The following is a 24,459-nucleotide window of genomic DNA, read 5'->3' as shown; positions in this document are numbered from 1 at the left end:
GCAACGCGAGTGTGCGACGTAGTATGCGATAGCCATGAACAGCTGTCGCTTTCGGGGACGCATATCACTTTCGCGAGGTTTCACATATCGTGTTGTACCGCAATTGTTACGTGCACTGCACAGAGTTGAGCTTGTTAAGCCTTTAGGGGGGTGGCAGTTTTCTTCACGGACAGGGCGAGTGGCGCGTGATCTTGCGAATCGTATCCCAAATGCGTATGCTCGAGAATAGAGAGTTTTAGCAAGTTATGGAAATACGGTACGCAAATACGGTACGGGACTACAGTAGTGCTCCTTCTCTCCAGCTCGTTGTTCTAGGTTTCCCGCGCTGCTGCAGCGCAAGAAAAAAAGAGACGCACGCTTTTGCCGCCTTTTTCGAGCGCCGCGACTGGCTTTAAATCACGTGGTACGGATCGGGAGCCGCCATTGGCCGCTGCGCGCCTGTGTGTGCTGTGAAGCCTATTTGCAGGATCCGTGTCTCGTTGAGCAGCGCAGCTGAACAACGCTTTTCTCGAGTGCTTATCCGTTATGGATGAAGAAAGCCATAGGAAGTGCGGTCACCGGCCTGTGAAGTTCACGTGGCGTACAAATTTCGAGGACGCCGGCGCAAATCAAAGCCGAACACTCAAACCACGAAGAGAGCGTCTGCTGCCGCAAGGCGTAGTGGCAGTGACGCCGATGCGTCCGACGAGTTTGCCGCGACATTCGAATATGTGAGTGCCTCCCAGAAAAAGATCGGACTCTTCGAAGACGAAAAAAACATCACAGGAGGACGAGTCTTCGTTGATTGCTGATATGACAGCACTGAACATGTTGGTTTAATCGAGGGCACTCCAGTTTTGAACGTGTTCTGGAAGAGCTTGGCGTGCTCCCGCCTCATGATCTGGTTGCTCTTGGCACATCACGGGACAGCACACGCCAGAAAAAAATGTCTCAAAAACTAACAGGAGAAGCAAAGGGCCCGTCGGCGTGCGCTGAAGAAAAAATCTCTTGTCGAGGAGTCAGCTCGAAAGAGCTGTGAGGGCCAAACCTATGGTGCTGGCGCATTTTAATGGCAGTGGCCACTACAAGGAGGATTGCTCTTTCTTGTGTACAAATTTAGTCGCATTCAATGACATCTTTGATAAATAAACATGCAATTTTGACTTTAAAACTCGTTTTTCTCAAAACGCAAATTTTGCCATTTTTGTCAATGTGCCCCTCCTTTTTCGGGTACTTCTGGTGCTCAGATCTGCATGAAATTTTTCCCAAATTTTTTCCAAAGTAGGTTAAATGCAATTATCTTGTTTAAGTTTCAATATTCTTATTATATAATAAAAAAGTGCATCCCCCGATCGACAGGTGCATCGTTAACAATGCATAGGCTGACAGGCAACAATAAGGCACGACACCCCGCAGTGATTATTGAAAAGGCCTTTGTGGTGTTGGGGTGCCTTTACTGGAATTAGGCGCGGCAAAAGCACAACAAGCAAGAAAGGAGGAGCGCTACCATAGTCCCATACCGTGTTTCAGATTAGGTGCTGGATTAGGAGATGTCAGATTAGGCGCTGGTGGAAACTGACTGTGACTATGGTGACAACGACGGATCTTCGGTGGTTGACTCATCACGCGCTTTGCCATCTTGTGCCGCGGTTCGCAAGACTGTGGCCCTCATGATTTACCTCAGGCAATGCGACAGCGCATTGCCGGAGCCAATCTTTGAGGCCACGGCTAGCCTATGACGGAGCAGCATTGTTTGACGTCCTACGAACGTTCAGCATTGCCATCCCTCACAAACAAGCAGTAGAAAAAAATAACGCAGTTTTTCGTTGCTAAATAAATGTTTTAGTTGAGCTCTACTTTCAGTTCCCCTTTTGCTTAATTTGTGCGTTTCTTTTCTGAATTTTCGTGCTGAAACAGCATATAGAAAACCTGTTTGTAACAAATTTTTTCGGGAATTTGTCAATTTCGTTATATCCAGGTTTAACTGTAGACTAATTCTGGTGTTTATGTCACACCACAACAGTACTACAGTCGACGTCCGATTTCCCGAACGCCCGAAATTCCGGACATGCCTGATTTCCCGGACTCATCTGTGGCACCATCAAGTTTCCCGTAGAGTCAATGTATTAAAAAGTCCGAAATTCCGGACGCTTATAGCCTTCGCCATCCGCTTTCCCGGACGTTTTACTGTTAACCGCCGACCCAAAGTCACCACCGACGCCGCCATTTTGGTTGTTTTCATTTTCATATCCTTGAACCCACCATACTCGCATCTTGCAGGTGTGGCCAGCAGCACCGCCGCACCGCGCCGCGGCTGCCGTAACCTCGAAGCCGCACGTGTCAATCCGTTGCCAGCCGTAGCTTGGCCAAGCCAAACCTCACTGTGTTCGTTCACGTGTTGTTTTGTCAGCTGTGCCAGCTCTGCGGTCGTGTCTGCGGTTGATCGTTTGCTGCTGCGCGCTACCTTCAGTGATCCCGTTTCCCGACCTTCAGCATCCACCGAGTTCCTAGCTGTTTCGTGCTGCGCTTTTCGTCGAGCGGATTCGCCGTTTACAGCAATGGCACCCACTGCTCCTTCGTCTTCGTCCGTGCCTTCGAAGCGCACAAAGCCACCTCGTAGGCTCACGATGACGAACTGCCATCCGCGGACGTTGCCTTCGACGATCTGCGCGCTGGCGGCGTGTTGATTCCAGCAGAGATAACCCTTGAGGACTTCGCCGACGCTGACAAAGACCTCGAGCTATGTGCGGAGTTGACCGATGACGAAATCATTCATCAAGTTACGGAGGATTCCGATGACTCCGACACCGAGAACGAAGAGCCAGCTCCTACACAGCCAACGAGCTCGGAGTTGACGCGAGCACTGATGACACTGTCATTGGTGTACAGCGGCAACATGACGTTGACTGAAATTGAGGCAGACATAATCGCGGGCAAGCGGACCGTGCAAAAGAAAATAAGCGACTTCTTTGCGCCCAAGTGCTGACCTATGAGGTAGTGCCGGCCACGTCGTATTTTTTTTTAATAAACGGCTCTTTTCAGAGCCACCTAAACGAGGCATTGGCTGAATTGCTATGGGAATCTTGTACTCCGGCTGTGACCCTCTCCGTCAGCGAAAAATACCTACCAAAAAGGTGCGTTTTCACGTGCATTCGTTTTTCCGGACTGCCCGATTTTCCGGACGTTTTCGCGGTCCCTTGAGGGTCCAAGAAATCGGACGTCTACTGTATTCTCTTTTGAGACATGCTTTGTTGGGGATGAATCCAGATTCATTTTGGCCACCTGGGGTTTCTCAATGTGCATCCAATGCATGGCACACGAGCCCACCCCCGTCGGAATGTGGCTGCCATGGCTAAAATCAAACCTGTGACTTCATCTCAGCAGCGCTGCAGCCCAGCCACCCTTATTCCGAAGGCATCGGACAAAAGACATTAGGAAGGACAAGGTGGTGAGCACCAGCGATATGATTTCGCATGCCAACACGAGTAGAGTAGGAGTTTTAGCTACGTTCTGCACTCCTCTAAAATGCTTTTGTCCATAACTGAATATAAAACAAACAAGCGAATAAAATAACGCAAGCGCAGAACGTTTATGCTCACCTTGGCCCATTCTTGGATGCAGTCGAGGCAGAAGATGTGGTCACAGCTTTCAGGTGTGCCCACTTCTTGGCCAAGGAAACGATTGAGGCAAACAGCACATCGCTCAGCCTGCGCGTCGCTCAGGTCACTGTCGCTAGCCTCGCCTGCAGCATCTGCGGCCTTGCGCGAAGCGACAGCGACGACAGCCTTCTTGGTTGGCACTGCTGCCACAGCAATGGCCACCTGCTGCTGGCAACCTTCCAAGAGCAGCTCTGCAATATAGTGGGCATGAATGAGCAGCTGTAGTCATCTGAAGCTACAAATGATGGGAATCGCGTACTCCGTTTCGTATACAGCCGGTAACACTACAAAGGCTAGTGCAACTTTTCTCACTGTTTGTATCGGCTAACAAAAGATAGTGTGTAACATACAAAAGAAAAACATGCATCATGTTTGCAAAATGAAGACTGATACTTCTTTGCCATGAGGTAAGACAAAACTGCGTGAAAGGTGGCCAAGATCTGAACCTATTTACCACCAAATGAGCAGAGTAATGTGCTTTTGCATGGGCAACCACAGCGCAGCATTTGCACTTGTGGCCTAGACATTGTAAACCACGTACTAAAGCACAAAGGTGTAAAAATAATATGCAATTTCACTTGAAAGGTGTGCAGACACAAAAATTTGCAGGGAATTCATGCTTCAATGTGTATGTGACCATTGCATTGATAGTTAATCTGCTATGCTTAACACATGCTTTACAATGTTCTCGCGATCATCATCATGAAGAGACGACAAAAAAATTGGGGGACCCTTAACCTGCGCCTTTAAGAGTTGAACGCGATAGCGAAATCCAGCCCCTAGTGCGCACTTCAACCACTGAGTGCATACTTATTAATGTGTGTTGTTACACACACACGCACGCGTGATGTATCTATGGTAATGGTACAGGTTTTCAATCTAAAGCACTTCCCTGTGCTAGAACGACGGAACCATATAGGCTCTGCTGTAGTCGAGACATGTTTTCCACGATGCCTCGCAGATGGCAGCACATTATCTAATGTTTGCTGTTTGCTTGATATGTTTTTCGCTAGATGGACATAGTTGTCCATTTTTGGAGCTGTTTGAAAGTTCGTGTGTTTGTTTTTAGTGGCGATGGGTGCACTATCTCGGCTTTTTTCGAAGCATGGCATTGCACAAAAAAACGCCAGGCCTGCGCTGAAACCGCAGCACAGTCACAGCGAAAGCTGGAAGAGCGGCGTTTCTAGAGCCCGTTAAGCTCTCTTGGGGCTACAATACAAGTACATTAGAAAGGTACCCACTACGCCATAAATCACAATTTTTGTGAAGTTGGGAAGCACCTACTAAGCCATTATTCGTTATTCTGCTGAGAAGCGAGGCACCAGCTACACGTCTGTAAGGCATTATGTGCACTTTGTTGACGCGACGACTGATGACGATGAAGAATCATGGCTCAGCCCTTTGTAATGGGTTGGAATCTTGAAACGACCCACCAGTTATGTAATTTGCATTGGGTGACGCCCTGTCGCTATTTCCCTCTCCCGTCATGCTGTATAACATACGTTGATGTGGGAAAGAGACGGGGGGGGGGGGGGGGGAAGAACTTTATACTGAGACCCCGAGGAAATGGATCATGCGCTTATGGGATTCCTTGGCAACCAATACAAGTGCACTTGCGAGGAACCCACTACGCTATAAATCATTGTAATTTTTGAGAAGTAGGGCAGCAGGCACTGTGCCATTTTTCGTCATTCTACGGAGAGCGTTGGTACCTGCTAAACGCATGTAAGGCATAATGCGCACTTTGTTAATGCTGTGCCTGATGATGTTGACGAATTATGGCAGAGCCCTTTGTAATGGGTTGGAAGCATTCAACGACCTACTCGTTGCGCAATTCGCATTGTGTGACGCCTTCTTACAGAATTCGCGTTGTGCGACGCTTGGTGCTTATTTTACTCTTCTACCACGCTGTATTGCATATTCTAATGTGGTTCCTTCCCGACATGAAGCCTGTATAGGACCTTTATGCAAAGCAGTTTCAAGCACCGGCATGGCTCAGAGGTTGAATACTGGGCTCCCACGCAGAGGGCCCAGGTTCGAACCTCATTCCATCCTGGAATTTTTTTCTTATTTCGTTTTTTTTTTCTTATTTCGAGCGATACTGGTTACGGACACCGGCGGCGGCGGCGGCAGCGGACAACTACGGCGCCAAAAACGGCCGGTGAAATGATCTCATAACAGCTTTCGCTGTAAAACGTAGTTTGATGGCTTCGCCAATGCGCCTACAAATCGCCGAATGGGCTCATTTTCGTCGTGACACCTGCCAAACAAAATGTGTCAAGGAGACTCCTTCCACTACATGGCCTTTATGTAGTGTTTTTTTTCCGAAGCAGTTGCAAGTAACATTGTGGCTTTGTGGTAGGACACCTGCTTGCCACGCAAACGGCCAGAGTTCGATCCTCAATGGGACCGAAAATTATTACGTATTGTTTATTTTATTTGCACCTTTCTTGATTTTTCGGCCACGGACGATTTTTCGCTCAAAACCAACGAAGCCGTCACCGATGCCGACGGCGGAATTTCTGCGAAACGAGCTCCCTAACGCTAGTGTTTAAAACTACCTTGCCAGTCCAGAGACTCGTGATGTAGATGGTTATGGTTCACATACAATCGAAATTGATACTATCCGTGTCGTGAGGTGTTGTGTTTTGTACTCAGTTGCATGGAACACACATTTGAAAACTGACTTTAAAGATGTTTTAGGTTATATTTGCTGATGATATATTTTAGATGATGTGTGTCTGTGTGTGTGTCCACATAAATCAATCTCGCCAGCTATTATCTTGCCTTAAATTTTTTGTTGGCACTCCTTTTAGAACATCGTTGAGCCCAGAAATCTAATCGGATGTGCAGTCGTCATTTTTATGAAAGGGAACACGCGAGCACGTGGCAGATAGCCTTGTGCCGCCCATGTGGCGCGGCGCAGTGGCAGGATATGAAAATAAAAGGAGAGAGTGGTCATTCCCGACTACTGCCTACACTCCCGTCACGAATGTCTTTATTTTACGCGTTCTTCTTGATATCTATGTTCTGTTGGGAAATTTCAGTGAACAACGATTGCTTTCGATAAGGATTGTTGCTATCGCAGCTTCGGAAGCATTCGGGAGAAGTGAAAAGCAAATCAAATTTTGGCACAGATCAGACTTGCACAACAAAATATAAAGCGATAAAAAAAAGAAGGAAAACTGCAACAAGGTGTGCAGGCAACATACGAAATGGCACCGCTGTCTCCTTTAGTTTTCACATTTCACCACAGCGCCACGCCACACGTGCGGTACGAGGCCATTCGCCACGCGCTCGCGTGTTCTCTTTCATAAAAATGATGGCTGTACCTTCATTATGACCCACATTTGTCATGGCTGCACAAGTGGTCGTTAGGCATAACCCAACGTTGCTTTGCTGGGCGTTGGCAAATAGTTATCATTTGGTGCAGGGTCAACTTACTACGTTGAACTCACTACAGTCAAACCTCGTTACAACGAACACCACATTAACGAACATTTCAAATTAACGAACTTTTAAGAAATCCCGTGCCGACTGCTTATAGTTTCAATGTAAAAATATTTCACTACTGCGAACTTCAGAATAACGAACATTTCAGAATAACGATCGTTATTTAATTCCCATGTAATCTTAACAACACCTCAGTACTACGAACTTATATCCCGAAATGCGAGGATTCTTAGATTTCAGTGTATCGGCCATGGCAGTCAGAGCTGTAAGGTAGCAGGCGACGCAGCGCGAAGAGCGGACGCCCTCCCGCAAGAACCGGAGATGGCTCAGGAGGAGAAAGACGCGGGCGGAGAATTTTTTTCCTCCCTCCGTTGCGGAGGCGACAACGCATCAGGTTTTGTAAAGGCCCAACCGCATGCATTGCACGCGACTTTCGAGCGAAGGCGGCTGTGAGCCTGCGACAAACGGGCTCCGTCGCGCTGTCGCGACCGGGCAAATTACGAAAAAGAATTACAGAGTACATGAATGAATAACAACATGCCAAATTTATTATTGTCTTGTTTGAGATAAGGATGCCATAAAAGCGTTTCGTGACTTTCTTTTTTCGCAATCTTATGTTTAACCGCGACAGTAGTCTGCTGTGATCCCATGGGGCGCCCGGAAGCATACGCTGCCTACGCTACGTCGCACTTTGCAAACTGCGTTATGTTGGGGTTAGTCCATGAGGCACATCTCGACAACGTTTCCTCTTGCTGTCATAGAACGTTTAAGAAAAGCCGCAGCGCCTCACATCGTTGCTTCGCAGGTAGAAGGGCTACCTCACACGACGACGATGTTGACATTGCAGCAAGCTACCACCAATGCAGCAAGCTACCATCGAAACATCAAAACGAACCGTCGATCAATATTAACGACAAAATACGGCCGCTGCCTCGCTCTCCGCGTGAGATGGGGCTGTAAAGAAGGTAGTCTATAACTTGTATTCCTTGAAGTACGCGCCGATTGGAAGCATCACAAGCAAATTGCAACCGAAGCGAGGGTCAGAGATGCCGCCATTTTGCCGATCCGGGCGACAAGCGATGTTTCCTGGCTTTCCAGAAACCTGCGACGCGACAAGCGACGGCGATGGATGGCCCTCCGCGGCAGCAAATCCTGTCGGCTGTCGCTCAAAACTCGCGTGCATGCAGTTGGGCCTTAAAGGATTGCAGCGATGACATGGAGGACGATGTCACGGTAGCACCCGAAGATCGCGACGAGTCCGTGTCGGCCACAGATGCGTTGGACTACTTGAGGAAACTCCGCTTATTCATAGAAAAAAGCAGAACAGCGACCGAAGCGGCGCATAAAAATGCGGACGGTCTAGAATCGTTCGTGACGCAGAGTTTGTGCTGCACCCGTCAAAAACGGTCACGGCCTATTTCAAATAAACGTGCCTTGTTTGACGTTCACGTGTGCATTGTTGTGAGAAAAGAGTTCAAGGACGTACCGTTGCAAAGGTAGGACGTTTGCGTTACTGAAATTCTATTGTTATGGTAAATTTTTGGGCTTTCACTATAACGACCTTTCAGAATAACGAACATTTTTCCGCGGTCCCCTGAAGTTCGTTATACCGAGATTTCACTGTATACGCAAAAATTGTCGATTAACATCTTTGACTTAGTTACATCCGATAATTTATCGTGTACATGCTTCCCTGCATGTCCATGTTTTAGTGTGTACAACAGCTTTGTCAATCCATACTGCCAAGTAACCACACAGTGCTTCAAAATGGCAGTGGTAACGGCGGAACATACAGAAAAGATTTGTTTCTTGAGCTGTGCCTCATCGGTAACTGCACTTGGATGCTAAAATATAAGTCCGAGCATTTTACGCAACTACCTGCACGGTATGGTCAAGCTTTTCAGAAGAAATTTTCAAGGTACAAATATATACAGCAAGTAGGGAAGCAAGAGATTACCAACACAAAGTACTTTTTACCCCTGTACAACTATATTTTGCATTTGTAATGGTACGTTCAACAACATTACATTTTGAATGCATTGACAAAAAAAGGCAAACCAGGAAAGGTATTCTGAGTTGGAGATATCGCCAAGATATCACTTTCATCGCATGCTGTTTGGTTAATTCAGGAAAGGCAGGCAATTAGTCGATTCAGTCATTGGGCATGTAAGATTCTATACCATGTAAAGCGACACTGTTGTTGAAAGCAATAGTCTTAGAATACGGCCCCTGTAATGCAGGCTACAATGGTCACCAAGTGTTGTGCACTGGGGCAGGTGGTAGCAAAAAGCGTTGCACCTGCAACGGGCCCCAGGTGTACGCAAATGATGTCCCACCGTACACACCAGGTGTCACTAATCGCAGTTACCCATGTTAAGTCCAATGTACCCTAAGCATGCTCTCACATTTTGGGGGGAGGTACGATAGAGGTAACGGCATCACGCCTTTAAACGGGTCTCCACAATGCTGCCAAAATCTGAATGCGAGTTTAATTGGTCCTAGGCCTTCTGCCATCAAAGCATTGCTGTTTGACAGACAGCTGCAACATCGCTCCAGCCGCCGCTACATTAGGAGGTTGCTATGGGTTTCCAACTGACCTGCTGTGATTACAAGACAGTCTTGGTATCATTTGGTGTTGTGATCAGCAGCGATACTGCTGCTTCCCGAGAATAATGACATACCCACACTGGTCCGTAATTCATGGACAGCATAGGGATGTGCAGATGGTTACACAAAGAATGAGCCACTTACTTCACCAACCTTAGATCAATTCTTCTACAGTTACGTCAGTTTAAATAACTAGGAGTTAAAGCAAACACCTGGGAGTGGACAGTAACACAGGCATCTGGCGTTACATGTTAAAACAGTGAAAAAAAGAAAAGGCGTTCATACTGCTCACGAGGCCTTGCACCCTACTAAATGTTAACGCTCTTCACCTCGCTCGGCTACATGATCAGATCAATGCACCGCCTACCTTGGGGAATCTCCTCCCACTCTGACTCGCCGCCACCTTCGTCCTCCGCCGCAGAGTCGGCTTCTTCTGAGGATGATCCAGACTCCCCACTGCTGCCCTCTTCGTCATCATCATCCTCATCACCACTGCCTCCCTCCGATTCGCCGTCCGATGAAGACGACGACTGCTCTTCCTCTTCGTCAACTATCACTCTTACGTTGCGCTTGCGCCGCGGGACTATCTCCTCCTCGTCGGAGCTCATGGCAGTCACACCTCTGTGAACTCTTTCAGCTGGTCATGGTAGAGTCTGTCTCCTAAAGGTCATGGGAGAATAATGTACTTTGACATAAGCTACTGGCAGTGCATAGTATGCATATGCTTAGCTGCGAGTGACATTCACGTGTGCATGTATTACAGGGCTACATAATTCCGCAGCCCAGAATTTAGTAACCTCACTGCAATGCCAAAGAAAGTGTACTTTTGTTGGGCACACGGACACGTTTTCAGGCCCGGCATGGCAGGTTCATGTCTCTGAAAGCGTGACAACGCCAAACGGTGTTGCATGCTCTTTGCACATGCTTTAATTCGATAAACATGTGTGCGCGCTCTTGTTGTGCGAGACGGGGCTCGAAAGATGGCACCAGGCCACGACCACTGTGTGAGCCGAGCAGGCCGGTGGCTGGAGCTGTAATGTGACACTGAAGTGAACTCCCGTGGTGAGCATGGGTAATGCGAGTGTGCGCGGGCCCTGGGAGAAGGCAGAGGAGGGACGGCTGTGCAACTCGAGAGACGCCGTATTCTTGTCTCTCCAGCAGTTTTCTTTACATTATCTAAATAAATGTTGTTCTGTTAAAGTAAGCGTTGTTTTTGCCAGTCTTTCCCTCACATCTCTCGAATCATTGTTGGATCTATGTAACACATGCTTCACTGACAAAAATACAGCATTCTCAGCTGTGCAGATACAGCTTCTGCAGTTGTCTGCTATACACATCGGCTGCACACATCTTTGCTCATTTAGCAAAATACATTGAACAAAGCCACTGAAACACATACATATTATAATTTTGTTGAAATTATTTACCTAATGACAGAAGTTCTAGCTTGTCATTGACACAGTTGCAGGCACCCAGGCACTGCAGAGAACTGCACTATTTCTGCATTCTTCATAACTGAACCTCCCAGAGGCACAAAAGGCACCCAGCCATACTTAGCTGTAAAATGACAAAGCAGCCATGCGGACCCGCCACGAATCTATGCTCAATTAGCTCGGCAGCGGAGTGAAGTGTTATGCCTACTGCTGTTTGCAAACTGCCACAGTAAATCAGCTTAGACTGAAAAATTATTCCTTCAGAACTTCATTGTCATTAATTTTGAAATCATACATTCATCATTAGAAGACAAAATTAAGTTAAATGCTTCATTCTTCAATTCTGCACTGAAACTCCAGCACTGAATATCAGTGCCGCACCGCAAAATTACATTTTTTATTACTTTTTAATATTTTAGCCACGATGACCCAATAAAATTTACTATTTCCACGTTATGTCTCTGGCTCCCTTGGAACACAGTGCGATTTATCTTCAGTGCTATATAGAGGTTTATGCAAGTTCTAGCAGACACTGTTAAAATCCATGATGCCCTCAGGAGTTGGTGTGAGAACTTCAACGTGGATAAATATGGAACCTGTTGTGACAGAGCTTAAAAGTTCAAGCTAAACACTTGCCTGAATGGTGTACAAATTTTACTCTCACGTAGCAGGGCTGACGAATGCAGCAGTACATGCACGAAATACCTTCCATTATCGCCTCTAACCAAACTTTCCCACAAAGAAGTGCTGTTTTCACAATTACTGTTCCCGCTTTCTATTTGTCCATCATCCATGGCACATCCCTTCTACTTAGTAAAACGAGCACACCAGGGCTTTTAAGAAGAAAGCAAACAGCTCTGCACTCACGGGTGTTTGTTGTTTCAAGTAGCGGCCTTATTTACTTCGGCAGAAAGGTGTCGGCAAAGATGGCATGTTCTTTTCTTCACCCTGAGGAATATATAAGAAAAACAAAAAAATGATATGTAATACCTCATCCAACAGGCCTCACACCATCACACATCTAGCAAACATGAAAGGTTCAAAACATTAAACAGAACATGACATACAGCAGCTCTAAAGAGCAGCTTGCCATCCAGTGAATCAAGAACTACAGAGTTAAGAAAACAATCTCGCACAGCAGATTGACTGTACTGCTCTTCTGTAACTTTTCCAATCTGCCAGCTCTGTTTAGATTCTATCACTGGTGTGGTTCCATGTGAGTGGAATGCAGGATGAGCAAATGGTGTGTTTCTCTCCATACACCTCTTGGCAAATGAAATAACCTGGCTTACGCAGCATATGAGATCCCACTGAGGCTTTCCAATATTTATGCTTAGGTTCTGAGCACTACAACATTCACTTTACACAAAGAATTCAAGGTCATAAATGACATTTTAGTGCTCCTTACTAAAATGTCATTTTGCATCTGTAAGCTTGACGAATGCAATGCAAGTTTAATGCACAGCAGCAGCAATGCAAAGCCATTGCGTAGTACATAAAATAGAAGGGTGAAAGTGTACATGCACGAAATGCAATGTAGGTTCGCAGGCAATTTATACATACTAGCTACTGAACTTAGTACTGCTACTATGGCAGTACTAAGGAAACCAGCTTCCGTTTAGATTAGCCTTTGCTACTGCTGGCTTCTTCACTTAACGAAGACAAGTGGAACGCGTCTAATTATAGAGTGGAGCCCTTCTTTAGTGTCTACATCTGTAGAGAGATGCCAGAGGGGCCTCACAATACTCTGAGGACAGAAGAGCCTTAAGCCACACACTTCTGATGATGATGGCATAGAGCCCCATACAACACTTGCCACTCCAATCTTCCATCGCAATTACAAAAACGACTGTCCAGTACAATTAGCTTCTGCTTCATTCTAACTCATTTCAACAACAAGGAATAAGATGGTCTGCCAGCCCCACCACAATCAGCCAATTTAGGAGCTCCTAGCACTGAAGAAAAAACAACAAAAATTGGCATTGTTTTCCTGAAAACACACCCGTTTCTGTTTAGCAGATGATGCTACAGCATTTCAGTTCCCTATGCTTTTGCCAATGTGGGACACTACTAGTAACCTTCTTGTGAATATTAAAACACACAAGCAAGCTATTTGCTGCAATGTTTTGGACTGTTTTGGAATGCGTTGTGTATTCAGTGCAAAGAAATGCTGGACCCAAACACGCCTAGCCGTCATAGCGCTTGTGTCATTTGCAGAGAAGCTAATATACGTTTTTGAGCACCTGCGTGCTTCAGGGTCATACAGTTGAAACTCCATCTAATGAAAAAAAATTCAATTCCCTGGCAGGCACCCATAGCATTCAATTTGTCATGAACCCGAATTAACTTGCTCACCAAACCTGAAGTTTTTCCTAAAATAACCGAGTAACAAAGCAGTGATTTCCTTCGGATTTTGGCACACGTAGATGTTTCTTCGGGTGTCCACTCTGACGCTATCGTGTTAAAAACATCTACACACCCTAGTCACAGCCCTAGCTTTATTTTAAGAGGCTGCACGTGCGGCCCATGCTTGTAACAACGGACTCTGCAGCCGGTAACTCTCTTACATACCAAATGGCACTAGGGGTGGCTGCTTTCGTTATTTCATAGTTTACGAGAGATAGCATTGATCGTCTCCTCGCAACTTTCTCGCTCAGTCTTCGGGCGCAATCACTACATTTGTTCGCTCCATCTTTGCATATCGGTAGCCTGTGACTGCTTCACGTGACCACCTGCCTGCATCAGTCCCACATGGAAACCCGCATATTTGGGTGACATGGGAGACTCCAGTCCAGGCTGCCCTTGGGTGCCCTCATGGGTTATTTACATGTACAGGTGTGGGATTGCGGCAAAAACGATGCTGTGGTAGTCAATCAGTGTCGCTACGTTACAATTTTAGATATCGAACAACCAAAAAATCCCTTTCTCGATTTTACCAACTTAACGATTTAAAGGGGCACCGACACAATTTTTCGAAGGCAAGCTTACTCTGCAATAGAAATTTCCTGTATAAAGAGACGGCTTTGAGCGAGTGTGACTCTCAGCAAATGATGATAAGATATATTATTTTGATAATAGAGTCAATTTTCTCACGGCGCACCTACCGACATCGACACTAGCTTGACGTCAGGCTACAGTACCAATTCTGGTGACTGCACACAGCAGTCTGACTAGCTGTGATGACGTCAGGTACTAAAACTTCCAAAATGGCCACAGTGCAGAGCGGCCGAGGAAACGACATGATATCCTGCGGGAGCGCGTGACGAGACGCTCATACCATGTTGTGACATCAGGGTATAGTAGGAACCGAAACTGGCTTTTAAAAACATCCTACAATGACTTTTTCAGGGGGCATTCACGCTTCGTAGTACATTTTCTGCGCTCTCGAAGGCCTGGCCTTTCATTTGGTCACCCCTTCGTTAAAATGAGTTTCAACTGTAGTGTTGCGTGCATGATATTCATGAAAACACTAGCTTCTTATGCCCATTTTTTTACAGGCCAAGTCATACTTAAGAAACTGTGCAAATTCTTGCAATGTCTGTGTTTAATGCAGAGCGATTTGACACCTTTTGGTGGGATGAAAAGAAAGAAAGTGCACTCACTTGGAAAACTAGTGGACGAAGCCTAGCCGATCTCAGCAGCAGTCAATAACCAAGCAGACTTGAACAGATGACCATGTTCTCAGCACAAGTCTGCACAAAAATAAGGGGTCATTGTAACACTGACAGCAAAGCACACTTACACTCTACATAGTTTATTTTTCTTTTTAAGGAGGGACATCAACAAATAAAGCGGAGCCCAAAACTGAGACAGTGGTCATGGTCATATATGCCTGTCATATATCCATAGTTTTCATTGACGTCACCGTGGTCGCCATCTTGCAGTACTAGCTGGTCGACATGCTGCGTGAACTCTTACTCGAATGTGGGGAGAAAGAAACGGTGACATCATATTAGTGCCAGTGGCCCCTCACGTTCCTTTGCGTTCCCCCTTGACGCAGCTGGCAAAGAGAAGAAAGCGGGGAGAACACAAAAGAACACTGGGACCGAACGACTGTGTGTTCTCCCCCGCACTGACACACTCTAATAGCATAAAGAGTCACGGTGGCCGCCATGTTGAGGTACCCAGTGCAGAGAACCTGTCTGTGACGTCACGTGAAAATTATGTATAAAAGTAATGAAGGGTAGTGCTCAAAGTTTAACATATTTGATGAGTGTCACCACAAAACTCATTCTGAGTTAGAGAATCTAAATACAGCATTTACTAAAGTTTGGCACTGCTAAGAAGATGAAGAGTTCTGCTTGCAGAGGACTGCACACAACAGGCCTGTTATTTTATTCCAACAATAAAGAACCACTAGGTTTCAGCCAAATGGCCACTGTAACAAACACTACTTCTTTTAATATACAACTGAAAGTAAGATAACCCGTGTTGTTGGGAATGGCAACGCATACATACATGGTACAGTGCTCGTCAAATAAAACCCGAACACCGGCAAGCCTTCGTGCGCCGTCCAGTTATCACCATTGACAGGCGCGCGCATCCGGTTTGACCGCACTGTGCATATGCGCACCTGTCCATGGTGATAAATGGACGGCCGGCACTATACCACTGCGAAGGCTTGCCGGTGTTCGGGTTTCATTTGACGAGCACTGCACATACATGGTCAATGTACAGTACGTGGAATGACACTTTTATTCAGGCGCACTTCAGTGTATGCATATACACACTAATATCACTACGTACAGAGCCATTGTTGGTCATGAATATCAGAACGGATGATCATCTAACGAAATAGTCTTTTCGGTGCCTGTTCACGTTTGCAACTGTGACAAAACATAAGCCGTGGTAGGTGTTGCACAAGCTCGTGCGCAATGCGACACAGGTAAAATTCTTTGTTTACTCTTTCTTCATTAACTAATTACTCGCACTAAAGATAGTATCTGTAAGTGTTGGAAGGATACAACGGTGAAGAACACCACCTATAGGCCGTACCAACGTAGCGACAACGGCTACGAGCTCAGCAGCGACGTGTTCTGCAAATGAAACTCAAAAGACCAGTTCAAAAGGAAGAAAGTGCTCTACGGCACTAGCACGTAACCTCGGTCAGTGGTCGCGCCGTAGACGACCAGTAAATTATATAAGCTCTGGCTTCGCAGCTGAAAACTACGTCAAGAAGGGTCCTGAATCACCCGTTTGAATGGAAAAAAAAAAAGGGGGAGGGGAGAGAGAAATAGACCACTGGATCCCTACACGGAGCGACTTAAATGACCGCGGCAATGGCTCCTACCGATAAGCACGCGAAGCGGCCAAGCAGCAACTGACGTGTCGCACACGCTACCTCGCAGACTAACCGATTTTTTTCACCAACGCAGCAGCAGAAAGCACCAGCAACCAAATGCGCAAAGCGCTGCATCCCCAATGGGTTGTGCCAGATACACAAGATCCAAAATCCGATGTCTCGGTGGAGACGACATACTGGACACTTGATTCAGTGCCGCACTCGGTACGACGACGGTCTCAGGACCGCTATTTGAAGATCGCGTGGAACGCAGCGCTGTTACATACCTGATCGCAGTGGCGAAGCAGTTCACGGGGCGTTAAAATGCTCCCTAGACGGACACAACGCAGAGCACTCCGAGCAAAGAAAATATCTATAAAACAAGGTAGGCAACGACGGTCGAAGCACGGCAGGTTAAAATATGCGCCTGCCAACTCGCGCGCTGTCGTAGGGGCAAGAACCACTGTCGGGAAAGAGCACCAAGGTTGAAACGGCCGCAGACATCGCACACGAGATGCCCATGGGAAGTCGAGTTGAAGTTTCTGCTTGTTAGGCTTATCGTGGACACGGTGCGCAAAGTAAGAGTATTTTTGCTGACGTCCGGCCAGCCAGATCCTCGTACTCAGCGAGAAAGGAGAAGAGTGTAGTTACAGAATACGTCCGGAAGCAGATCTTGGCCGACATATCGCACTGTGGTATACGCAACATGGAAACGACATGCACGCAGCAGCTCCCGGCACCTCATCCAAACGGCAGCTTCGGTCAACAGATCCGTCAGCACGCGATATTGCACCACAGAAAGCGCACCGGTTAGCAGTACAGGCATCCATGCGAGCACATAACTTTGAGAGAGAAACTGATAAATCATTACCAAACGGCGCGTGCCAAAGGTGCGCACCCAATTCTTTATGCGAAGCTCGACATTTACTACTCGCCGAGACGGCAGCCATTATTGTCCATAACCTTAGCTCTTCCCGGCAACCATTGCGAGAAAAACCCGGATGTTACACTTTCAGACTTGAACGAGAGATGGCACCTCTAGCACCTCTAGTTTGGTACTCTGTTGACCGCGAAGTTTAAAGAGCGCCATTTGTAGCTGACGTATTGGGTGGTTGACCGCGAAGTTCAGCATGTAGCTTCGTTTTATAACACCCTCACCGCGACGTATTGCATATGAGTCAACGCAATAGGTTGCTGTTGCTGCTAATATAATTTGTACTTTGTAAACAGCGGTTATGTAGTTTTGTTTGATGACGGCTTCAATGCGACGGTTAAAAGTTACCGAGTTAGCGCATTAGGGTGATGATGTAAGCATAATATAATTTGTACTTTGTAAACAGCGGTTATGTAGTTTTGTTTGATGACGGCTTCAATGCGACGGTTAAAAGTTACCGAGTTAGCACATTAGGGTGATGATGTAAGCATAAGCAGTCGCCGCTTTTAGCGCAAAGTTAAAACAGCGGCACTTGTAGCAGTCGCAGATTTCGCGCATTGGGATAGAAAAGTGCTCTGCCACTAGCAGTGAAAAGAGGGACAACTGGAGGATATCGCATTTAACGTTTTATTCTAGCTGTCCGGGAGGCGCCGACAGGACCAAGGAAGGCAGCTGGTCCCGGAATGTCTTGTGACAATGTAGCAAAGGCTGTGAAGAGCAGACACGTCGAGAAAGCACCTCCTTGAAGCTGCCAGACAGCGCTAGGAATAGCGCCACAGGTCCGTCTTTGCTATGGGCAGGTAACAGCCAAACTGGTCGGCTCAACTGCTGCGGCTCTTTTGTGTTGCAGCGCCCTTGGATTGTGGCCGTGATCAGAAGCGGACGAGCTGAGCCATTGTAAGGCCACTGCTAGACTCGTCTTCGGGGCCTCCCCCTTCCACGCCCCTGACAGGTTCCATGGAGACTTCCAGCCGAAGAGGGCCGTCAGGAGTGGTCTGCAGTGAATATTGGTCAGTAGAGGCATGCACATTGTGAAAACAAAGTCCCGTTCCCGGGAGAGAGCAGTTCAACCGAGAGCCCCCTTTCAGCTGTCCGACAGCGCTAGGACTAGCGCCACAGGTCCGTCTTTGCTATGGGCAGGTAACAGCCAAACTGGTCGGCTCAACTGCTGCGGCTCTTTTGTGTTGCAGCGCCCTTGGATTGTGGCCGTGATCAGAAGCGGACGAGCTGAGCCATTGTAAGGCCACTGCTAGGCTCGTCTTCGGGGCCTCCCCCTTCCACGCCCCTGACAGGTTCCATGGAGACTTCCAGCCGAAGAGGGCCGTCAGGAGTAGTCTGCAGTGAATATTGGTCAGTAGAGGCATGCACATTTGTGAAAAAAAGGTCCCGCAGATCGACCAGAGAGCCCCCTTTCAGCTGTCCGACAGCGCTAGGAATAGCGCCACAGGTCCGTCTTTGCTATGGGCAGGTAACAGCCAAACTGGTCGGCTCAACTGCTGCGGCTCTTTTGTGTTGCAGCGCCCTTGGATTGTGGCCGTGACAGAAGCGGACGAGCTGAGCCATTGTAAGGCCACTGCTAGACTCGTCTTCGGGGACTCCCCCTTCCACGCCCCTGACAGGTTCCATGGAGACTTCCAGCCGAAGAGGGCCGTCAGGAGTGGTCTGCAGTGAATATTGGTCAGTAGAGGCATGCACATTGTGAAAACAAAGTCCCGTTCCCGGGAGAGAGCAGTTCAACCGAGAGCCCCCTCTCAGCTGTCCGACAGCGCTAGTCCCGTTCCCGGGAGAGAGCAGTTCAACCGAGAGCCCCCTCTCAGCTGTCCGACAGCGCTAGGACTAGCGCCACAGGTCCGTCTTTGCTATGGGCAGGTAACAGCCAAACTGGTCGGCTCAACTGCTGCGGCTCTTTTGTGTTGCAGCGCCCTTGGATTGTGGCCGTGATCAGAAGCGGACGAGCTGAGCCATTGTAAGGCCACTGCTAGGCTCGTCTTCGGGGCCTCCCCCTTCCACGCCCCTGACAGGTTCCATGGAGACTTCCAGCCGAAGAGGGCCGTCAGGAGTAGTCTGCAGTGAATATTGGTCAGTAGAGGCATGCACATTTGTGAAAAAAGGTCCCGCAGTTCGACCAGAGAGCCCCCTTTCAGCTGTCCGACAGCGCTAGGAATAGCGCCACAGGTCCGTCTTTGCTATGGGCAGGTAACAGCCAAACTGGTCGGCTCAACTGCTGCGGCTCTTTTGTGTTGCAGCGCCCTTGGATTGTGGCCGTGACAGAAGCGGACGAGCTGAGCCATTGTAAGGCCACTGCTAGACTCGTCTTCGGGGACTCCCCCTTCCACGCCCCTGACAGGTTCCATGGAGACTTCCAGCCGAAGAGGGCTGTCAGGAGTGGTCTGCAGTGAATATTGGTCAGTAGAGGCATGCACATTGTGAAAACAAAGTCCCGTTCCCGGGAGAGAGCAGTTCAACCGAGAGCCCCCTTTCAGCTGTCCGACAGCGCTAGGGCTAGCGCCACAGGTCCGTCTTTGCTATGGGCATGTAACAGCCAAACTGGTCGGCTCAACTGCTGCGGCTCTTTTGTGTTGCAGCGCCCTTGGATTGTGGCCGTGATCAGAAGCGGACGAGCTGAGCCATTGTAAGGCCACTGCTAGACTCGTCTTCGGGGCCTCCCCCTTCCACGCCCCTGACAGGTTCCATGGAGACTTCCAGCCGAAGAGGGCCGTCAGGAGTGGTCTGCAGTGAATATTGGTCAGTAGAGGCATGCACATTGTGAAAACAAAGTCCCGTTCCCGGGAGAGAGCAGTTCAACCGAGAGCCCCCTTTCAGCTGTCCGACAGCGCTAGGACTAGCGCCACAGGTCCTCGTCTTTGCTATGGGCAGGTAACAGCCAAACTGGTCGGCTCAACTGCTGCGGCTCTTTTGTGTTGCAGCGCCCTTGGATTGTGGCCGTGATCAGAAGCGGACGAGCTGAGCCATTGTAAGGCCACTGCTGTCTTCGGGGCCTCCCCCTTCCACGCCCCTGACAGGTTCCATGGAGACTTCCAGCCGAAGAGGGCCGTCAGGAGTGGTCTGCAGTGAATATTGGTCAGTAGAGGCATGCACATTGTGAAAACAAAGTCCCGTTCCCGGGAGAGAGCAGTTCAACCGAGAGCCCCCTTTCAGCTGTCCGACAGCGCTAGGACTAGCGCCACAGGTCCGTCTTTGCTATGGGCAGGTAACAGCCAAACTGGTCGGCTCAACTGCTGCGGCTCTTTTGTGTTGCAGCGCCCTTGGATTGTGGCCGTGATCAGAAGCGGACGAGCTGAGCCATTGTAAGGCCACTGCTAGGCTCGTCTTCGGGGCCTCCCCCTTCCACGCCCCTGACAGGTTCCATGGAGACTTCCAGCCGAAGAGGGCCGTCAGGAGTAGTCTGCAGTGAATATTGGTCAGTAGAGGCATGCACATTTGTGAAAAAAAGGTCCCGCAGTTCGACCAGAGAGCCCCCTTTCAGCTGTCCGACAGCGCTAGGAATAGCGCCACAGGTCCGTCTTTGCTATGGGCAGGTAACAGCCAAACTGGTCGGCTCAACTGCTGCGGCTCTTTTGTGTTGCAGCGCCCTTGGATTGTGGCCGTGAGAGAAGCGGACGAGCTGAGCCATTGTAAGGCCACTGCTAGGCTCGTCTTCGGGGACTCCCCCTTCCACGCCCCTGACAGGTTCCATGGAGACTTCCAGCCGAAGAGGGCCGTCAGGAGTGGTCTGCAGTGAATATTGGTCAGTAGAGGCATGCACATTGTGAAAACAAAGTCCCGTTCCCGGGAGAGAGCAGTTCAACCGAGAGCCCCCTTTCAGCTGTCCGAGAGCGCTAGGGCTAGCGCCACAGGTCCGTCTTTGCTATGGGCAGGTAACAGCCAAACTGGTCGGCTCAACTGCTGCGGCTCTTTTGTGTTGCAGCGCCCTTGGATTGTGGCCGTGATCAGAAGCGGACGAGCTGAGCCATTGTAAGGCCACTGCTAGACTCGTCTTCGAGGCCTCCCCCTTCCACGCCCCTGACAGGTTCCATGGAGACTTCCAGCCGAAGAGGGCCGTCAGGAGTGGTCTGCAGTGAATATTGGTCAGTAGAGGCATGCACATTGTGAAAACAAAGTCCCGTTCCCGGGAGAGAGCAGTTCAACCGAGAGCCCCCTTTCAGCTGTCCGACAGCGCTAGGACTAGCGCCACAGGTCCGTCTTTGCTATGGGCAGGTAACAGCCAAACTGGTCGGCTCAACTGCTGCGGCTCTTTTGTGTTGCAGCGCCCTTGGATTGTGGCCGTGATCAGAAGCGGACGAGCTGAGCCATTGTAAGGCCACTGCTAGGCTCGTCTTCGGGGCCTCCCCCTTCCACGCCCCTGACAGGTTCCATGGAGACTTCCAGCCGAAGAGGGCCGTCAGGAGTAGTCTGCAGTGAATATTGGTCAGTAGAGGCATGCACATTTGTGAAAAAAAGGTCCCGCAGTTCGACCAGAGAGCTCCCTTTCAGCTGTCCGACAGCGCTAGGACTAGCGCCACAGGTCCGTCTTTGCTATGGGCAGGTAACAGCCAAACTGGTCGGCTCAACTGCTGCGGCTCTTTTGTGTTGCAGCGCCCTTGGATTGTGGCCGTGATCAGAAGCGGACGAGCTGAGCCATTGTAAGGCCACTGCTAGGCTCGCCTTCGGGGCCTCCCCCTTCCACGCCCCTGACAGGTTCCATGGAGACTTCCAGCCGAAGAGGGCCGTCAGGAGTAGTCTGCAGTGAATATGGGTCAGTAGAGGCATGCACATTAATGAAAACAAGGTCCCGTTCCCAGGAGAGAGCAGTTCGACCAGAGAGCCCCCTTTCAGCTGTCCGACAGCGCTAGGACTAGCGCCACAGGTCCGTCTTTGCTATGGGCAGGTAACAGCCAAACTGGTCGGCTCAACTGCTGCGGCTCTTTTGTGTTGCAGCGCCCTTGGATTGTGGCCGTGATCAGAAGCGGACGAGCTGAGCCATTGTAAGGCCACTGCTAGGCTCGCCTTCGGGGCCTCCCCCTTCCACGCCCCTGACAGGTTCCATGGAGACTTCCAGCCGAAGAGGGCCGTCAGGAGTAGTCTGCAGTGAATATTGGTCAGTAGAGGCATGCACAATAATGAAAACAAGGTCCCGTTCCCAGGAGAGAGCAGTTCGACCAGAGAGCCCCCTTTCAGCTGTCCGACAGCGCTAGGACTAGCGCCACAGGTCCGTCTTTGCTATGGGCAGGTAACAGCCAAACTAGTCGGCTCAACTGCTGCGGCTCTTTTGTGTTGCAGCGCCCTTGGATTGTGGCCGTGATCAGAAGCGGACGAGCTGAGCCATTGTAAGGCCACTGCTAGGCTCGCCTTCGGGGCCTCCCCCTTCCACGCCCCTGACAGGTTCCATGGAGACTTCCAGCCGAAGAGGGCCGTCAGGAGTAGTCTGCAGTGAATATTGGTCAGTAGAGGCATGCACATTAATGAAAACAAGGTCCCTGGGAGCAGTTCGACCAGAGAGCCCCCTTTCAGCTGTCCGACAGCGCTAGGACTAGCGCCACAGGTCCGTCTTTGCTATGGGCAGGTAACAGCCAAACTGGTCGGCTCAACTGCTGCGGCTCTTTTGTGTTGCAGCGCCCTTGGATTGTGGCCGTGATCAGAAGCGGACGAGCTGAGCCATTGTAAGGCCACTGCTAGACTCGTCTTCGGGGCCTCCCCCTTCCACGCCCCTGACAGGTTCCTTGGAGACTTCCAGCCGAAGAGGGCCGTCAGGAGTAGTCTGCAGTGAATATTGGTCAGTAGAGACATGCACATATGAAAACAAGGTCCCGTTCCCAGGAGAGAGCAGTTCGACCAGAGAGCCCCCTTTCAGCTGTCCGACAGCGCTAGGACTAGCGCCACAGGTCCGTCTTTGCTATGGGCAGGTAACAGCCAAACTGGTCGGCTCAACTGCTGCGGCTCTTTTGTGTTGCAGCGCCCTTGGATTGTGGCCGTGATCAGAAGCGGACGAGCTGAGCCATTGTAAGGCCACTGCTAGGCTCGCCTTCGGGGCCTCCCCCTTCCACGCCCCTGACAGGTTCCAAGGAGACTTCCAGCCGAAGAGGGCCGTCACGACCGTGTTGTGCAAATCTGGAAAACGATGTAGATGCAGCGGGGGACATAGTGCACGGGACCGCCATGGCTGTGCAAGAGGATCCTTTCTCGCTCCCCGACAGCAACTCGTGGGGCAACGGGGCAGTCGTTGCTATGGGCAGGTAACAGCCAAACTGATCGGCTCAACTGCTGCGGCTCTTTTGTGTTGCAGCGCCCTTGGATTGTGGCCATGAACAGAAGCGGACGAGCTGAGCCATTGAAAGGCCACTGCTAGGCTCGTCTTCGGCGCCTCCCCCTTCCACGCCCCTGACAGGTTCCAGAAGACCTTGACAGCGTCCAGGATCGTCAAGCAGGTTGCACACGGCTGGTCCGTCCACAGGAACGTGCTTAAAGCTCGCCGAGGTCAGCGCGTCGTAGGAGGACCGCGGAGAGGACCTGCATGCGTTAAGCAGATGTGGTTAAGCTAGCCAACATAATCTGGCTGCTGCTATTACTGGCGTTTACGTTGTCGGTAGCGGCCTCACCTATTGAAGCTCCGGGTGTGGTTCCGCAAGGACCATCCATTCTCCAGCAGGCATCCTCCGGTAAAGGCCAACGCTGCACCAAGGGTCGTCCGGTAATGTTGTATTGGCTTGGTCAGGTAGCATATCTCAGCGTAGGCAACGTGAAACGGAGCCTGCGACTAGGCGTCGCAGCCACTTGAGCAGAGGGAATGTCGGTTGGACGTTACTGCAGAAAGATGAGATGAAAGACATAGTTGCCGACGCGGCTGGTCACGGCTGGTCCCGGCCGCGCCCCCCGGACAGCTAGTGCCGACTGCCGATGCGGGGCGAGCTTATATAGCCGATGACTTCTTCTTCGTCGCGTTTCTTCGTCTTCGTCGTCTTCTCTTTCGCTCATGGCGACGCCACTGCCCCAGTGTTTGTCTGAGGTCACTCGAAGGCTTGTTGTGGTACGAGCGGCTACATCTCCGAATCGCTTGTTCCAACTTGGAAGAACATGGCTGCCGTCGCCCTTGCAAGACCGTGTTTTGTCTATTTC

At 49.6% G+C, this 24,459-nt stretch overlaps 1 protein-coding gene and 4 long non-coding RNA genes across 10 annotated transcripts in view; 1 reads left to right on the top strand and 4 right to left on the bottom strand.

The window, feature by feature from the left end:
* The window catches only part of LOC119383225 (PHD and RING finger domain-containing protein 1), a 67,197-nt gene extending 49,794 nt beyond the window's left edge, over positions 1-17,403 (bottom strand). Inside the window, exons 1-5 of the mRNA XM_037651265.2 lie at positions 17,284-17,403; positions 14,734-14,823; positions 11,999-12,079; positions 10,066-10,358; positions 3,579-3,829 (exon numbers count right to left, since the gene is read on the bottom strand). Of these exons, the coding sequence (XP_037507193.1) occupies positions 3,579-3,829; positions 10,066-10,306 (492 nt within the window). The 5' untranslated portion in view covers positions 10,307-10,358; positions 11,999-12,079; positions 14,734-14,823; positions 17,284-17,403. The remainder of the gene's footprint in view (positions 1-3,578; positions 3,830-10,065; positions 10,359-11,998; positions 12,080-14,733; positions 14,824-17,283) is intronic.
* Positions 17,404-18,539: 1,136 nt separating this feature from the next.
* On the bottom strand, positions 18,540-20,791 carry LOC125757174 (uncharacterized). Its single transcript, XR_007415105.1, has 2 exons — positions 20,723-20,791; positions 18,540-18,650 (listed from the first exon to the last, which is right to left on the bottom strand). It is a non-coding gene; the product is annotated as an uncharacterized LOC125757174 (long non-coding RNA).
* LOC125757173 (uncharacterized) lies at positions 19,269-19,772 on the bottom strand. The gene is made up of 2 exons (XR_007415104.1): positions 19,707-19,772; positions 19,269-19,379 (listed from the first exon to the last, which is right to left on the bottom strand). It is a non-coding gene; the product is annotated as an uncharacterized LOC125757173 (long non-coding RNA).
* On the top strand, positions 19,831-23,439 carry LOC125757172 (uncharacterized). Of its 3 annotated transcripts, none has more exons than XR_007415101.1 (3): positions 19,831-19,860; positions 21,544-21,716; positions 23,402-23,439. It is a non-coding gene; the product is annotated as an uncharacterized LOC125757172 (long non-coding RNA). The 3 variants fall into 3 exon arrangements; XR_007415102.1 differs by lacking the exon at positions 21,544-21,716 and adding an exon at positions 20,537-20,709; XR_007415103.1 differs by lacking the exons at positions 21,544-21,716; positions 23,402-23,439 and adding an exon at positions 20,865-20,951.
* On the bottom strand, positions 21,618-23,167 carry LOC125757171 (uncharacterized). 4 transcript variants are annotated; one of them, XR_007415099.1, is made up of 2 exons: positions 23,075-23,167; positions 21,618-21,728 (listed from the first exon to the last, which is right to left on the bottom strand). It is a non-coding gene; the product is annotated as an uncharacterized LOC125757171 (long non-coding RNA). The 4 variants fall into 4 exon arrangements; XR_007415100.1 differs by lacking the exon at positions 23,075-23,167 and adding an exon at positions 22,742-22,815; XR_007415098.1 differs by lacking the exon at positions 23,075-23,167 and adding an exon at positions 22,400-22,494.
* Positions 23,440-24,459: the final 1,020 nt, after the last annotated feature.

Source organism: Rhipicephalus sanguineus, chromosome 2 (assembly GCF_013339695.2).
Source record: "Rhipicephalus sanguineus isolate Rsan-2018 chromosome 2, BIME_Rsan_1.4, whole genome shotgun sequence".
Taxonomy (NCBI): domain Eukaryota; kingdom Metazoa; phylum Arthropoda; class Arachnida; order Ixodida; family Ixodidae; genus Rhipicephalus; species Rhipicephalus sanguineus.
Note: the sequence above shows the minus strand (reverse complement) of the source record. Positions and strands in the feature narration are given on the sequence as shown.